General features: G+C 39.9%; 1 protein-coding gene across 8 annotated transcripts in view; it reads left to right on the top strand.

Annotated features, from left to right (window-relative positions):
• The window catches only part of LOC140204200 (MAPK/MAK/MRK overlapping kinase-like), a 119332-nt gene that overhangs the window by 35094 nt on the left and 66233 nt on the right, over positions 1–18005 (top strand). For all 8 annotated transcript variants that reach the window (XR_011887556.1, XR_011887555.1, XR_011887558.1 and 5 more), the window contains 2 exons: positions 8581–8759; positions 15476–15577. Coding sequence is in view for 5 of the 8 variants with exons in the window: in XM_072270729.1 (XP_072126830.1) it covers positions 8581–8759; positions 15476–15577 (281 nt within the window). In the remaining 3 variants the exon portion in view is untranslated. The remainder of the gene's footprint in view (positions 1–8580; positions 8760–15475; positions 15578–18005) is intronic.

Below are 18005 nucleotides of genomic sequence, written 5' to 3'. Positions count from 1 at the left end.
GTTGTCAGGCTGGAGACTACCAAGACAGAATATGAGGTGTTGTTCCATTAAGGTATGTTGAGCCTCAACTTGGCAGTAGAGGAGAGCACAGATTGGGGGAAATCACTTCATTGAGCAGCTTCACTCTGTCTGCTATAACAGCCAAGATCTCCTGGCGGTCAGGCACTTTATTGCCATTTTACATTCCCACTTGTCTGTCAGTTCTATTCTTCTAGCATTTTGTGTGTGTTGCTCTAGATTTACATAAGAACCTAAAAACATAAGAAATACGAGCAGGAATAGGCCATCTGGCTCGCCAAATACAGCATCAGCAGTCCCCCTTGTGTCTCTGTTTGGCACCTGGTGTTCATTGGCTTCTCTAGCACAATTAACAGCATTATATTTCTGGAAAATTTATAACGTATGACATGTAGAGCACATATAGCCCTCTGCAATTAGATCACATGTCCTAAAACTGGATAAAGAGAACCTGATTAAATAAATAACACAACAAAACATTATATTTGTTTACCTATTTATTGAAAAAATGATCCAATATTACATGTATTTGTTGGAAAAAGTATGTGCTTTCAGTAAGCGGTGTGATCCCCTTGTACAGCAATAACTTCAACCAAACATTTCTGGTGATCAGTCCTGCACATCAGCTTGGAGGAATTTTGAGCCATTCCTCCTTAGAAAACTGCTTCAACTCTTGAGTTGTTGGTGGGCTCCCTTGCAAGAACTGCTTGCTTCAGGTCCTTCCACAACATTTCTATAGGATTAAGGTCAAGACTCTTGACTCAGCCATTCGAAAACACAAATTTTCTTTTTAAACCATTCTTGTTGACTTACTCTTGTCTTTCGGATCATTGTTTTGTTGCATTATCCAACTTCTATTAAGCTTCAGGTGATGGACTGCAACCCTGATATTCTCCTGTAAAAACTTGGAATACAATTTTGAATTCATTGTTTCCTCTATGATTGCAAGTTGTCCAGGCCCTGAGACAACAAAACAGCCCTAAATCATGATGCTCCTTCCACCATGCTTCACAGTTTGGATGAGGTTTTGGTGTTGATGTGCAGTGCCCGTTTTTCCTCCAAACATAGCAGCGTGCATTTCTGCCAAAAGGTTCATTTTTTTGTTTTATCTGTCCACAGAACATTGTCCCAGAGGCATTGTGGAACATCCAGGTGGTCTTGCAAACTTGAGGCGTGCAGCAATGATTTTTTTTTGGAGAGTAGTGGTTTCCTCCGTGGTGTCCTTCCATGTACAGTATGCTTGTTCAGTGTTTTTCTTATAGTGGACATATAAGCAAGAGACTTTAGCAAGTTCTAGAGCTTTTGCTATTACTTTTTCATCGCCTTCAGCATTGCATGTTGTGCTGTTGGTGTGATCTTTGCAGGATGCCCATTCCTATGGAGAGTAGCAGCAGTATTGAGTCTCCTTTATTTGTACACAGTTTCTCCATTTCGGCTGATGAAAACTCAGGTCTTTAGAAATGCTTTTGTAGCCTTTTCCAGCATCATGAATCTTTACAATTCTTCTAAGGTCCTGTGAAAGTTATTTTGATCAAGGCATGGTGCACATAAACAGGTCTTTCTTGAGAAGAGCAGGCTCTGACAGTAACCTGACTTTGTGTGTCTTTTTTATAGGGCAGGCCACCTGTACAACCCACACTTCCAATCTCATCTCATTAAAAGAAACACCTGACTCCAAGTAGCTTTTGTAGAAGGCATTACCCCAGAAGATCACGTACTTTTTCCAACAAAAATGTTGGATCATTTTTCTCAATAGATAAATGAACAAGTATAATTTTTTGTGTTATTTATTTAATTGGGTTCTTTATCTAGTTTTAGGACTTGCATGAAGATCTGTTCACATTTTTGGTCATATTTATGCAGAAATGGAGAAAATTCTACAGGATTCTTAAACTTTCTAGCACCACTGTATATCTCTTGGTACAAGATAATACTTGGTATCCTCTCTTATATTTTGGCTAACTTATCTTCATATTTTATCTTTTCTCTCCTCATGGCTTTTTAGTTACCTTCTGTTGGTTTTTAAAAGTTCCGCAATCCTCTACCTTTCCACTATTTTTTTGCTATATTATATGCCCTCTCTTTTACTTGTGCTGTCTTTGACGTCCCTTGTCAGCCTTAGTTGCCTCGTCCTCCCTTTAGAATACATCTTCATCTTTGGGGATGTATCTATCCTGCGCCTGCTGAATTGTCTCCAGAAATCCCAGCCATCCCTGATGGCATCCTCTTCCAATCAATTTTGGCTAGCTGCTGTCCTGCCTCTGTAGTTCCCTTTACTCTGCAGTAATACGTGATACATCTGACTTTCTCCCTCTCAAACTGCAGGGTGAATTGTTCCTTATTATGATTACTATCTGTGCTTTTCTGCTTTTTTTTTGCGGAACAGGTTATTTTTACAGCTGTAAATGTTAACAAGAATGTTTTCTAAATTATTAACAATGTTTTGCATTAGATACCTTTCAGAAATTAAGATACTTTTAAACGTTATCAATATTTTTGAGGTACAGAATTTAAAACTTTCAAGGTGATTGGCTGCTGGTGGAAGCAATCTCCCTATATTGTTCACAGATTACTAACAACCTATAAAAATGGGAATTTTTGAAATTCCTGAATTCATTTGTCTTTGAATGTTCTTCAAATGAGTTGACACTGGCCATGATTGTATCTTGATATCTTGTTGCTGACTAGAACATCAGAAAAGTTTATTTGTTCATGAAAAGGTGAAATGTATTTTTGCGAGAGTCATGCAAGTTTATATTGGCACTGTTAGTATGCATTATTTTTTCAGGTACCTTGTGCTTGAGCTGTTAGGATTAACACTAACCTTTTAACCAATTTTAACCTTCTAACAAAATGAAGTATATAAAATTTCTGGAATCCTACATGAAAGTTGAAACTAATCTCTGTCAATTTATGTCATGTCTCCACCTCTTAAAGAAACAGTGAATATCGAATTCAGCTGCTTTTCAATTCCATTGTACCAGAGAAAGATTTGACAAAAACAATGAAGCACTACCAAGAAACAGCACATCACCACTGGTGACTTTGAAATCCCAGTGGAAGATCTGGAAGTTGTTACAGAGTTCCTGAAACTTATGAAGTAACCAAAAGTTGAAATAAAGCTGCAGTAAGAGGAGTTGCTGAGAGAGAGAAATGCTTGAATGTTACCGTAGGAATAGGCCCTGTGCAAGAAAATAAAATCAACTCACAAATTGGCTGAGTATAAGAGGAGATGGTAATAAATGCCAGCTATAAACAACTAACTACTGCCCTAAACATATATCACTATGCCTATTTTCACTTGCACATCTGATAATTTGTACACAAAACTCACATTTACACCTCATTTCCAGAATGCAACCATGATGTCATAATCTACTGACATTAGTGCAATGTATGTGTAATGGTCTTCATTTCCTCTTGTAGGAGATGTTAGCAGCAGATCTATAGTACCCACAGGTTCAGCTCATTGGAAGAAAAGCAACCCATTATCACGAGCCTGGCATTCACTGTGAGTGAAGAATATGTAACCAGATTATATTGTTGTCACTCCTCTGAGATTGTTACCTCACAGTCATTGGGGGGGTATCTTGGAGGAAGGATCTTCATGTGGTGAGCTATATGCAAGCTTCCTAGGTGGCAGAGTTCCAGAAGACTTGAACGGGACAGCCAATGGATGAAGGCTGATGAACATGTAAATAGAGATGCTTTGGACAGCCTGAAAGCCTGTATAAGATGACAAGGGGTATAGGGGAACTGCAGTTTCACCTTCTCCACTGTTCTGTGTGGAATATGGAGACTACCTTTTCCAATTTGGAAGTGAAGTTAGCTTTATGTCAGTATTTATGGACTTGGCTATAGGTATTGTTGGCTGGCAGAGGTTACATATTCTCTGCAGCACATACAAAATATATCTACTTTGGAAAGTTGGAGTCCTGCCTTCATAGTTTGGACTTCATTGAAGAGAGAAGCTCTAAAGGTGAGACAGCTCTCCAACAGACTGTCCTCGGATTGTTTGGATAACCAATATCCCAGGAGATAGCATGACACCATGGAATACAAATTGGCTCTCTCAGATTGATTGAGGGCTTGCTCCAACACTGCCTCTCTGACAGTCTTGTCACAGTTGCTCATTAGACACCTAGACCAGATTGGTGAGAACGCATAGTCTAAATATGAGACCGAGAATTTATTTTGGAAAATATAAGAATAGCAAAGATTCTAAATGATAATTTTGTACTGGGATTCATGCTAGGAGACATTAAAAACATTCATACAGCAGTATATAGTCAAAAGGCTATAGGGATGGTGAAGTAAATCTTTTGCTAGATAAAAAAGGTGCTAAGTAAACAAATGTGGCTGAAGTCTAACAGGTTCCCTGGATATGATGGCCGACATCCTACAACGTCTAAAGAAGTGCCTGCAGAGGAGGTGGAAGTATTGGCTATAATCTAGCAAAAATACCAGGATTCTGAGAGGTCCTAAAGGACCAGAAAAAGCAAATACAATACCATCTGCACATTGATGAGGGCTTCTCGATTGGAGCTGAAACGTCTGCAAACATTTTGCCAAGCTCGGCGATCAGCCAAGTTTCCAAATAGTCAATCCGGGCTACCAATATTCTGCACCTTCAACTGCGCGCTGATGACATCTGCTGGATTGAAGCCGAAACGCCTGCAAACATTTTGCCAAGCTCGGTGATCAGCCAAGTTTCCAAATAGCCCATCTGAGCTACCAATATTCTGCACCTTCAACTGCGCACTGATGATGGCTGCTCAATGGGAGCTGAAATGTCTGCAAACATTTTGCCAAGCTCAGCAATCAGTCAAACTTCCAAATAGCCAACCTGAGCTACCAATATTCTGTAATATTTCAATCAATACCACTGTTCAAGAAAGGAGGGTGACAGAAAATAGGCCAGTTAGTCTAAAATCAGTTGCAACTTATTCTCTCACATGGCCATCAATTGATGTTTGAGTATTGCTAGCATTTCTCGTTTATCCTGAAATACTATTTGAAGTGCTTCCGTTGGGAACCTGACATTACCTCTATGGGAAATGTTTCAGCATAGTAAATGAGTGAGGACAGAAGAGGGCATTATAGAGTTGTGGCTGAAAGAAAATTACAGTTGGGAGCCAAACATTAGACCATAAGATGATATGAAGATAGGTGGATGGACAGGTAGTGTTGAGGAAGCAGAGAGGCTGCAGAATGACTTGGACCGGTTTGGAGAATGGGCAAAGAAGTGTTAGATAGAATACAGTGTTGAGGAGTGTATTGTCATGCACTTTGGTAGAAGAAATAAAAACATAAACTATTTTCTAAATGGAAAAAAAATTCAAAAATCTGAGGTACAGAGATACTTGGGAGTCTTTCGTACAGGATTCCCTAAAGGTGAACTTGCAGGTTGAGTTGGTGGTAAGGAATCAGATGCAGTGTTAGTATTCATTTCGAGAGGACTAAAATATAAAAGCAAGGATGAAGTGCTAAGACTTTATAAGATATTGGTCAGACTACACTTGGAGTATAGTGAGTAGTTTTGAGCTCCTTATCTAAGAAAAGATGTGCTGGCATTGGAGAGGGTCCAGAGGAGGTTCACAAGAATTATTCTGGGAAACATACGGTATGAAGAGCATTTGATGACTCTGGACCTGTACCCACTGGAGTTTAGAATGAGGAGAGAACTTATTGAAGATTGAAGGGTCTGGAGAGAGTGGATGTGTGGAGGATGTTTCCTGTGGTGGGGGAGTCTAGGAGCAATGGACACAACCTCAGAATGGAGGGATATTCATTTAGAACAGAGACGAGGTGGAATTCCCTTAGCCAGAGGATAGTGTATCTGTGGAATTCATTGCCACAGACATTTGTGGAGGCCAAGTCATTGAGTATATTTAAGGCAGAGGTTGATAGATTCCTGATTAATCAGTACATGAAGCGTTATTGGAAGAAGGCAGGAGATTGAGGTTGAGAGGGAAATGGATCAGTCATGATGAAACAGTGGAGCAGACTCAATGGGTCATATGGCCTAATTCTGGTCCTATATCTTATGGTCTTATAAGAATGACTCTTGCAGACACCACTAGTCACCATCAGCTAACCAGAAAAGACCCTAATTTATTCCCACTCTATGCCTTCTGCTGGTCAGCCAATCCTCTATCCATGCTAGTATCTTTCCTGTAAGACCATGAGCCCTTGTTACGCAGCCTCATGTGGGCACTTTGTCAAAGGCCTTCTGAAAATCTAAGTAGACAACATTCACTGACTCTCCTTTGTGTCACCTTGCCTGTTATTTCCTCAAAGAACTCCTAAGAATCTGTTAGGCAAGATTTTCCCTTAAGGAAGCCAGTCTGACTGACCTATTTTATCATGTGCCTTCCATACCCAAAAACGTCATCCTTGATAATAGACTCCATCTTCCTAACCTCTGAAGACAGATTAACTGACCTATAATTTCATTTCTTCTGCCTCCCTTCCTTTCTAGAGAGTGGAATGACATTTTTAATTATCCATTCCTCTGGAAACTTTCCAGAATCTAGTGATTGTTGAAAGATCATGACCAATGCCACCACAATCTCTTCAGCTACCTCTTTCAGAAAGAACCCTGGGGTGTAGTCCATCTGGTCCAGGTAACTTATCTACCTTCAGATCTTTCAGCTTCCCAAGCACCTTCTCCTTATTAGTAGCAACTACATTCACTTCTCTCCCTTGACACTCTTGAATTTCTGTCATATTGCTAGTGTCTTCCACAGTGATGACTGATGCAAAATATTTAAGTTCCTCAACCATTTATTGTCCCCCCCCCCCATACTACCTCTCCAGCATCATTTTCCAGCAGTCCAATATCCACTCTCACTTCTCTTTTACTCTTTATATATCTGAAAAAACTTTTGCTATCTTTTATATTATTGGCTAGCTTACCTTTATATTTCTTTTTTTTCCCCTATGGCTTTTTAAATTGCACTCTCTTAGTTTTTAAAAGCTTCCAAATCCTCTAATTTCCCACTTGGATTTGCACCCAGGGCACACATCCTCATGAAAAGATGGAATGGGGTGGCTCTTTTGGTTAAAACAGTGAAATTGCATTCTTACAAGAGGTAACATAGGATCAGAAGATCTAGAATACTTACGGTAGAGTTAAGAAAAATTTCTGATAGGAGTAATACGCAGGGCTCTGAATAATAGCCAGGATATGGGATACAAATGAGAAAAGGTGAATGAGATGACATGGAAAATAAGATAATGTTTTTGTGGTCGTGGAGGACTTTAATATGCAGGTAGATTGGGAAAATCAGTTTGGCATTGGACATGATATAACTTTTTTAGAGGAGCTTATAGTTGAGCCCACTAGGGAAAAAGCAATTCTGGATTTGTACAATGAACAAGATTTGATTAGGGAGCTTAAGATAAAGGAATCCTTAGGAAGCAGTGATCATAATATGATCGTATTCACTCTGCAGCTTAAGAGAGGGAAGCTAAAATTGGCTCCATTTCCAAGGAAGGGTATGCTGGCACTGGAACTTTATGAGAATGATTCCAGGGATGAGAGAAAAAAACTTGAGTAACATTTGATGGCTTTGGGCATGTACATACTAGAATTAGGGGAGTGGGGAAGGTGTGTAATCTCATGGAAACCTACCAAATATTGAATGGTCTGGATAGAATGGATGTTCTCACAACTGTGAGAGTCTAGGACCAGAAGGCATAGCCTCAGAATAGAAGGATGTCCCTTTAGAATAGAGATGAGGAGGATTGTAGCCAGAGTGTGGTGAATCTGTGGAATTTTTTGCCTCACAACTGTGGAGGTAAAGTCATTGGGTATTATTTACAGCAAAGGTTATGGGGAGGATGCAGGAGAAGGGGATTGAGAGGGAAAAATAAATCAGCCATGATCCAATAGGGGAGCAGACACACTGGGCCGAATGGCCTGATTTTCTATCTTATGACAATGAAATGAAAGCCTTGATGTCAAATTAAGGAAAGATATACCTCAACAGTAAGCCCAAATTGTCTTTCTGCTGTTATCACCATTTTTCTGAAATCTTTCCACTATAGTGGCTGAAATGTGATAGGCATAGCAAACTTTGCACGTACAGTATCCGAATAAGAAGAAGAAATAAGGCTGCAGAGATTGACCCTGCTGCAGCTATGTGCTTTCTTCTGCAAGGCCCACTCTCAGTGTTAAATGCAGAAATATGAATCAGTTTTATAGAAGAGATGTACATTGCGGATTAATAATATCCCAGTGCTCTCTTCAAGCTTCATATGTGTGTGTATTACTCAAGGGATTTTGTGAAGGTTGTCATGTTCAGAAAACCAGCTTTGATGTTACTAGATAGCTATTTTTGTGGAATTCTGAGTGAGATTATCTTTATAAATTGTCAACTCTTATTTGTTGACCCTTCTTCCAACCACTACCTATGCACCGAGGAAATTAAAATAAACAAATGAAGTGTGCGCTAAGATTCTTCTCCAAAACTGATTTCTAAAGCAGTATTTTTTTGTTTATGAAGGTGATATTGAAAACTGCTCCATGTTTTAAAAATACTGGATTTACTGTTGCAGCAAAACTTGCTGAAGTTGGCAGATTTTGGTTCCTGCAGGAGTATGTTCTCAAAGCAGCCATATACAGAATATATTTCCACCCGATGGTATCGAGCCCCAGAATGCCTACTTACTGATGGGTACTACAGCTTCAAAATGGACATCTGGAGCACAGGCTGTGTTTTCTTTGAAATAACCAGGTGACTTTCAAACTTTTTAGTCCTGATGCATAACCATCATTAATGGAAAAATATTAGTATTTTTGAACCATTTGATATCTCAGAACGGTGGTAGAACTAGTGAACCAATAGGGTATTAGAATGGTCAACTTTAATTCTAAATTTTAACATGTTGTGGCTGTACCTCTACGCAGCTAAATACCAAAGTTCAGTAAAAATTCACCAACCAAGAGTTATAGTATTATTAATATGTAACACTAAAATAATGAGATCTATCATAAGTAGGTTACAGGTATTTCAGTGGCGTGTACACTTCATGCTCAGGATTTCAGATTATATGTGATGTAAATATAGTTTATTTTGTTTCTTCTCAAATGACGTTGTCAGGCATGATTTCGTTGAATGCACTCTCATTCCAAAGTGGAAAATTTGAATATTGAGGATATATTCCAGAGGCTAGTAGACAAAAATCTACAATAGGTTGATGGTTAATGCACGAAATGAATGAATATCATTTCCATGATATTATTTTGAAAGAGACTGTGTCCTCGTAAATATTATTCAGTCAACATCACAAACAAAAAAATATCAGCTGGTCATTATTTAACTATTGTTTGGGGAACCTTCGTGTATGCAATTTGTCCATCATATTTCCTACATTACAAATGTAAGCCTTCATAAAACCTTTGGTAATGGTAACCATATAAATCCCGATTTCCTTTATTTGAGGAAGCAGCCATGGAACAGAAAAAAATAATTTCAGTCAAGAAGAACCCCATTCATGGTTTGTTTTCCATCTGTGTGGGAAGATTATTAAAAAATCGCAATTCTTTTAGTGAAATTGCAAACACAAAAACCCCCAAAATTATAATAATAAATAAGCAATAAAATTGAAAGCATGAATTGAGGAGTCCTTGAAAGGTGAGTCCAAAGTTTGTGGGATCAGTGTTGAGGTGAGTGAAGTTATCCCCTCTGATTTAAGAGCCTGATAGCTGAGGGGTAATAACTGTTTCTGAACATGGTGGTGTGGGACCTGAGGCTCATGTACCTCCTTCCTGATGGCAGTAGTAAGAAAAAAGCATGGTATGGATGGTGGGGTCCTTGGTAATGGATGCTGCTTTCCTGCAACAGCACTTCCTGTAGATGTGCTCAATGGTGTAGAGGGCTTTACCTGTGATGGCCTGGGCTGACCCACTGCTTTTTGTGGGCTTTTTCATTCAAGAGCATTGCTGTTTCCATACCAGACTATGATGTAACCAATCAGTATACTCTCCACCATGCATCTGTAGAATTTGTCAAAGTTTTAGATGACATGCCTAATTATTGCAAACTTCCTTAATCATTGTACTATTTTTTAAAACTTGATGCTTTATGCTTTATATGGAGGCCAAGTCTTTATGTATATTTAAGGCAGAAGTTGATAGATTCTTGATTGATCAGGGCATGAAGGGATTCAGGGAAAAGGCAGGAGATTAGAGCTGAGAGGGAAAATAGATCAGCCATGATGAAATGGCAGAGGAGACTCGATGGGTCAAATGGTCCAATTCTGCTCCTGTATCATATGGTCTTATGGTGAAAGGTCACTCAGATCTCTGAAGACCAATGTTTTCTAGTTTATTACCATATTAATATTTTCTGTTTTTCTTTTCACTTTATAATATATTTTGTATTTCCTCACATCATGTTCCATTAGCCACATTTATCCTCATTTAACATTGCAGACTCTGAATCCACTTTTACTTGTTTGTATATCATTGCTAAACATGGATACATAATGGGATCCTTTAATTGAACGTTATAGGTTGTACTTCTGTTTGTGGCACTGCATTAGTAACAGCCAGCCAATCTTTCTTAGAAGTTTGTGCGGATTTGGCACTTTGACAAACTTCTGTAGATACTCAGTGGAGAATCCTGACTGGTTGCACTGGTTGGCCTGGTAAGGAAACACTAGTGTCCAAGAATGGAAAAGCCTACAAAAAGAGGTGGATACAGCTCAGTCTATCACAAGAAAAATCTTCCCCAGCATAGAGCATATCTACAAGGAGCGCTGCCACAAGAAAGCTGCGTCATTATAAAGGACCACCACCAACTAAACCATGCTGCCATCGGGAAGGAGGCACAGGAGTCTTAGGTCCCACACCACCCAGTTCAGGAACAGTTATTACCTTTCAACCATCAGGGTCCTTAACCAGCAAGGAGTACTTCACTCGCCTCAACACAGAACGGATCACCGGACACAACCTAATGACTCACTATCAAGGACTCTACAACTCATGTTCTCAGTATTATTTCTTATTATTATTTTTATATTTGCACAGCTTACCTTTTGTGCATTGGTTGCCTGTCAGTCCTTGTGTGTTATTTTCCATTGATTCTATTGTATTCCTTTGTTCTACAGCAAATGCCTGCAAGAAGATGACTCTCTGGTACTTTGATAATAAATTTACTTTGAATTTTGATTCTCATGGACTCAAAAATGAAGTGCTTTCACTCTGGTTTTGTTAACTTTAACATCGCTAATGAGCCAACGTGGTTCAAAATGAACCAGACTCCATAGTGATTAATGGATAATTTGTGAGATAGTAGGACTCAGCTCAGAGCCTCAAGTTCTTTAGTGCATATGTTCCAACCCTGAAAGCTATAAATGAACCTAGGAAATAGTTCTGCTCCACTTTTGATAAAATCCTGGCCTGCATCTCAAAGGGATACAAACTGATCTTCCTAGGTAACTTCAACACCAGGGTTGTAAATTCTGCCACAGGTGTGACAGGCAAAGGGAGAACTGGAAGCTAACCTTAAGGAGGTAATCACTTGAGAACAAATATCACTTCAATATCAGTGCAGTACAATACAGGCCCTTCGGCCCACAAAGCTGTACCAAACATGCCCTTTTCCAGCACCGCTGCCGGCAGCCCAGTCCACGCACTCACCACTCTCTGCGTTTATATAAAAAAAAAACTTACCCCTTACATCTCCTCTGTACCTACTTCCAAACACCTTAAAACTGTGCCCTCTCGTGCTAGCCATTTCAGCCTTGGGGGAAAAAACCTCTGACTATCCACATGATCAATGCCTCTCATCATCTTATACACCTCTATCAGGTCACTGCTTATCTTCCATTGCTCCAAGGAGAAGGGGCTGAGTTCACTCAACCTATTTTCATAAGGCCTGCCCCCCCAATCCAGGCAACATCCTTGTAAATCTCCTCTGCACCCTCTCTATGGTTTCCTCCACGTCTTTCCTGTAGTGAGGCAACCAGAATTGAGCACAGTACTCCAAGTGGGCTCTGACCAGGGTCCTATATAGCTGCAACATTACCTCCCGCCTCCTGAACTCAATCCACAATTGATGAAGGCCAATACACCGTCTGCCCTCTTAACCACGGAGTCAACCTGCGCAGCTGCTTTGAGTGTCCTATGGGTTCAGACCCCAAGATCCCTCTGATTCTCCACACTGCCAAGAGTCTTAGCATTACCAGATCTTGCTGCACTACACCCACCCCTTTCCCCAGAATCATTGCTTCAGTTACATTCATCTGGTTGATGAACAGGCTTTGTTATTTATATGACTGACAACAGACTCCCGGACAGGCACTCAACTACAAGTTCTGTCACAGCAAGAGAAGATATGATTCAAAGATGATCTGAATGAGTCCCTGAAAAAAGTGCAAGGTCACTTTCTATTTTTGGAATCCTTGGCCAACAGCTGCTCGAAATGGAGGAACATTGATGTTTCCACTGAGAACTTTGAGGCACCTACAAACCATGCCAAAGTCCAATGAGAGCAGCAGATGCTGTGCACCATCGACCACACTGCCAATCAATCCAATTCATCACGCGCCTCATGCTCCATTGGTGGCGGCGCCTCTGGATCCCACATTAGTTCATCAGCCTCAGAACCAATGGAATAGAAGCGGAAGTAAATTAAAGTAAATTTATCAAAGTACATATATGTCAACAGATACTACCCTGAGATTCATTTTCTTGCAGCCATACACATTAAATCTAAGAGACATAATAGAATCGATGGAAGACCCCACCCAACAGGATGGACGAACGACCAATGTGCAAAACACAACAATCTATGCAAATACAATGAAAAGGAGAAATAATAAAACATAAACAATTTAATATAATTATCAAGAACATGACATGAGGATTCCTTGAAAGTGAGTCCATAGGTTGTGGGAACCTTTCAGTGATGGGGCGGGTGAATTTATCCACACTGGTTCAAGATCCTGATGGATGAGGGGTAATGACTGTTTCTGAATCTGATGATAAAAGTCTTCAGGCTCCTATATCATCTTCCTGATGGCAGCAGCGAGACGAAAGCATTCCTGAAGGGAGATGATTGCTGCTGCTTTCCTGCAAGAGCGCTCCATGTAGATGTGCGAGGTAATGGGAAGGATTTTACCCCTTGATGGACTGGGCCATGTACACTACATTGTGTAGGATTTTCTGTTCAAGGGCATCAGTGTTTCCTTACCAGACCGTGATGAAACCAGTCAGTATACTCTCCACAACACACCTATAGAAGTTTGTCATCTGTGTCACCAAGGAACTGCCTAAAGAGTAGGATGGGAAGGATATACAAATGGACACTCAATTTACTGAAGAGGGAGGATCAAGCTTGAGATAACATCAGAGAGTAGAACAGTTGAGTCATTCTCCAAATTTGGGGTTGGAATTTGAAAAGGCAAAGGCCCTGTCAGTTATGAGTTGAAGGGGAAGTATTCTAAGCAAATACAAAGACTTTAGTTATGAGAATATGTGTTGGCCCTACAGACTCGCAAGCCTGGCTTCACTATCCAATAAGATCTTGGCCTCTACACACATTACTGCATGTTGCCCAAATCTGTAGACAGATTTTTGGATTATTGGGGATCTTAATTTAGAACATACTCAGACATCCCACCCTGCAAAAACTCATTTCAGGGAGGTAGCACCATCAATTTGCAGGAAACTTCCGGGAGAGGTGGGATGTCTGCAATAGAGTAGCTCCTTAGCAGCTAGCCAGCTAGTTTAAATAATGTTAGCTATGCTAATGAACGAATGACACCTGTTAAACTCACCTCAACATGTCTTGTACAGTCTTAACCCACCATGGGCAATAGAAAAGTCACTGTTGCAAACAGTGCAGCGAGCAACGCTGTCATTATTTTTGACCCTTGTTAGGTAGGGGTACACTTTAGGGTAGTCTGGGGTGACGTACGTTTTATTTTTTTTTTTGGAACACTGCCACTCTGACTTTTTTTTTTGGAACTCTCTCGCTCGCTCTCTATTGCGTGTGCTCTCTCGCTCGTGGTCGCTCTCACTCGCGCTTGCTTTCTCGCTCTTGCTCTCGCTGCTCGCGCTCTCTTTCTCGCTTGCTTTCTCACTCTCACGCACGCTCTCTCTCTCGTGGTCGCTCTCACCCGCACTCGCTCTCTCGCGCTTGCTTTCTCGTTCTCTCTCTTGTGGTCGCTCTCGCGCACGTGCTGTCTTGCTCGCGCTCTCTCTCGTGCTTGCTTTCTTGCTCTTGTGCTCACTCTCTTGCTCTCTCTTGCGTGTTCTCTCTCGCTCGCTCTCAAAAAATTCAATTTCCGGGACATTGTATATAATTTGCGGGCATCAGGGAGCCACAATTAATATGCCGGAGACTTCCGGAACTTCTGGGAGAGGTGGGATGTCTGCATACTCAATGACACAACCTTATCCTAAGACAACTCTGAACCTTGGAATTCTGAACCTTAAATTCTGAATTGTCTGAAATGCAACTATCTCTCTTCTTAAATATGGAGACCAGGTCTGTACACGGTACAGTACTTTAGATACAGGATCACCAACACCCTGAACAGTTGTAACATTGTTTCCAATCACAAGTGCAGCAGCAGTGTGTAAAAGTTTCTGTAATATGGAAGTATTTAGGCAGGAGGATAGAGAGGTTTAAAGTAATATTTCAAAAGTCAGCTGTCCAGTGGCTCAGAAATCCTGATGTCTGGCCATCTGTTTCACCAGGTAATGTTTGCCATGCTCCTTTTCAACTCACTGGAGCCCTATTTCCCACATTTCCTTCCCACTCTCAGGGATGCAGTTCCCATGCTCCCTCTAATAAAACAGGGCCACAGTTCCAGCACTGTCTTTCCATTCACCAAGGCCCAGTTTCCACACTTCCTTTAATATTCCAGGATCCTGCATCCTGAACTACTAATCTCACCATGTTCCTGCACTCCCTTTCACCTTCACTGTTTCACTCAAATATATTTTCAAACTATAACATATAAAGCATTTCAATGAAATAAATAACATCAATAGTAGCTCCCACTGCACCAGATTGTTTTACTGTAGTCTATTACAGAGAATGCAGTCTTGATACTTAGAGAAGAGAATGAACTTGGATTCTCAGATGGAAAGGTGACCAATCACTTAAAAGTTGCAATAGAGTGAGCATAGCAACTGCATATGTGAAAGCAAATTAGTTTTGTAATCCTGACTTCCAGAAATCTTGAAAATTTAAATCCTGGAATTCAGTGCTAGAGTTAAGACTGAGGCATTGGATTGTATTGGTGAAAGAAAGGTAATGAGAACACCCTAAGCAAATTGTATTAGAAATATTGTCTTATTGGAAAATGCTGATATGAACTGGTATAAATATGTATGTCTCTTTAATACTGTAAAAGATTCTTCATATAGACCATAACAATTTTAAAATACAGTGAAAACAAAATTCATTACTTAATTATTACTTCTCTCCTGTAGCCTACAGCCACTATTTCCTGGTTCTAATGAAGTTGATCAAATTGCAAAAATCCATGAAGTTGTTGGTACTCCAAAATCTGAAACTCTGAGAAAGTTCAAACAGTAAGTACATCCAAAATTACAATAAAATTAATATCTATGAAGTTTATATCAGGACTATTTTCTGCTAATGAGCTTTAATGTCTGCATGATGCACAAACCCGGAGAGACAATAAATGCATGGCCCATATTTTTAACTTTGGGCATCAAAATTTTTCAACACTGCATAGTGTCTCCTCCTGATAACTTGTTTGAGAGCTAGAAATCATTTCATAACTATATCAACTGTGAACATGAAATTGTGTCATAATGGTACAGTATTATGGATCTTCTAACATCCTAATAGGAAATTGCAAGTACAAGTTCAGTATCCCTTATCCAAAATGATTTTTCAGATTTTGGAATATATTATGAGCTTGGGATCACCATCATTTCCTACTCAGAACTTCTGTGCTACCGGTAAGCAGTCTTTGTCTTACACTTGTTCATTACACATATTTATTAATGCAGCCAGTCAGCGTGTTAGACTTTCATCAGCAATGATCATGGCAAACTTATCAATAAATTTCACTGCTGCTTCTTGATCAGCAGTCACATTATCATCATAAATATTTAAAAATATAATGCCATGCCTTTTCTTAAATTTCTGCAACTAACCTTATGAATTTTCTCAATTATCTTCAATTTTCAGTTTGGTGATAGTTTTTTGCTTGTTTCATGATCAGCATACCATTAAGCAGCACATGTTCACTCCATTGCTGGTGGATCCACTCTTTCAATACGCTATCAAGATCTTCATTCATCATTTCATACAGTGTTTTTCTATTTTCCATTAAATTTTGTTCATTACATATGTGAGGTCACTTCCCTAAAACTTTATATCTACATCACTTCACGTTCAAGCTTTATGCATTTATCAAATAATAATTTAAATCCACCATCGTGATTCACATAGAAACAATTAAAGAGATATGCAATAAGTCATAGAAAAATACAGCACAGAGAGAGAGGCCCTTCAACCCATCTAGTCCATGCTGAACCATTGAAACTGCCTACTCCCATCGATCTGCACTGGGACCACAGCCCTCAACATCTCTAATGTCCGTGTATCTATCTAAACTTCTCTTAAATCTCTTATCTCCTTTACCATAGCTTGGAGAGGGATAGGAACAGACAAGTTAGGAAAGCAGTTAATTGGAATAAGGGGAAATATGAAGCTATACGACAGGAACTTGGAAGTATAAATTGGGAACAGATGTTCTCAGGGAAATGTATGGCAGAAATGTGGCAAATGTTCAAGGGATGCTTGCGTGGTGTTCTGCAAAGGTATTTTCCAATGAGACAGGGAAAGGATGGTAGGGTACAGGAACCATGATGTACAAAGGCTGTTGTAAACCTAGTCAAGAAGAAAAGAAAAGCTTTTGAAAGGTTCAAAAAACTAGATAATGATAGGAATCTACAAGATTATAAGGCTAGCGGGAAGGAGCTTAAGAATGAAATTAGAAGAGTCAGAAGGGCCATGAGAAGGCCTTGGCGAGCAGGATTAAAGAAAACTCCAAGGCATTCTACAAGTATGTGAAGAGCAAAAGGATAAGACATGAGAGAATAAGACCAATTAAGTGTGACAGTGGAAAAGTGTGTATGGAACCGGAGGAGATAGCTGAGGTACTTAATGAATACTTTCCTTCAGTATTCACTACGGAAAAGAATCTTGGCGATTGTAGGGATGACTTACAGCAGATTGAAAAGCTTGAGCATATAGACATTAAGAAAGAGGATGTTCTGGAGCTTTTGAAAAGCATCAAGTTGGATGAGTCTCTGGGACTGGACGAGGGGTACCCCAGGCTACTGTGGGAGGTGAGGGAGGAGATTGCTGAGCCTCTGGCAATGATCTTTGCATCATCACTGGGGATGGGGGAGGTTCCGGAGGATTGGAGGGCTGCAGATGTTGTTCTCTTATTCAAGAAAGGGAGTAGAGATAGCCCAGGAAATTATAGACCAGTGAGTCTTACTTGAGTGGTTGGTAAGTTGATGAAAAAGATCCTGAGAGGCAGGATTTATGAACATTTGGAGAAGCATAATATGATTAGCAATAGTCAGCATGGCTTTGTCAATTTCCAGATACACTTACATTTACATTTCTTCCCCTCACAGGTATCAAGTATCAGAACACTTCCATCAAAATATAGACATCACCACAACATCCTATACAAAAGCCCTTATTAGTATAGCAGACAGGTTTATATCTATATACTGTGGAAAAGGTTGCCATGTTTTATGAACACTATTTGTTTTTGAGTGTACCATACATGTCAAAAAGTCCAAAGGACTGTATTCCATGATTAATTTACTCCAACCATAAAGTCCAGGGGCCTTATCGGACATCCAACAAAGTAAAATGCTCTTCCTCGCACAAAAAGTCAGGATGTTAAAAAGTTTTTTCTGATGTGCATTAATAATACGACTGCTGGGTAAGCCTAAGAGAAAAGAC

The sequence above is a fragment of the Mobula birostris genome, chromosome 1 (genome assembly GCF_030028105.1).
Source record: "Mobula birostris isolate sMobBir1 chromosome 1, sMobBir1.hap1, whole genome shotgun sequence".
Classification (NCBI taxonomy): domain Eukaryota; kingdom Metazoa; phylum Chordata; class Chondrichthyes; order Myliobatiformes; family Myliobatidae; genus Mobula; species Mobula birostris.
This window is presented reverse-complemented; position numbering and strand designations above follow the sequence as displayed.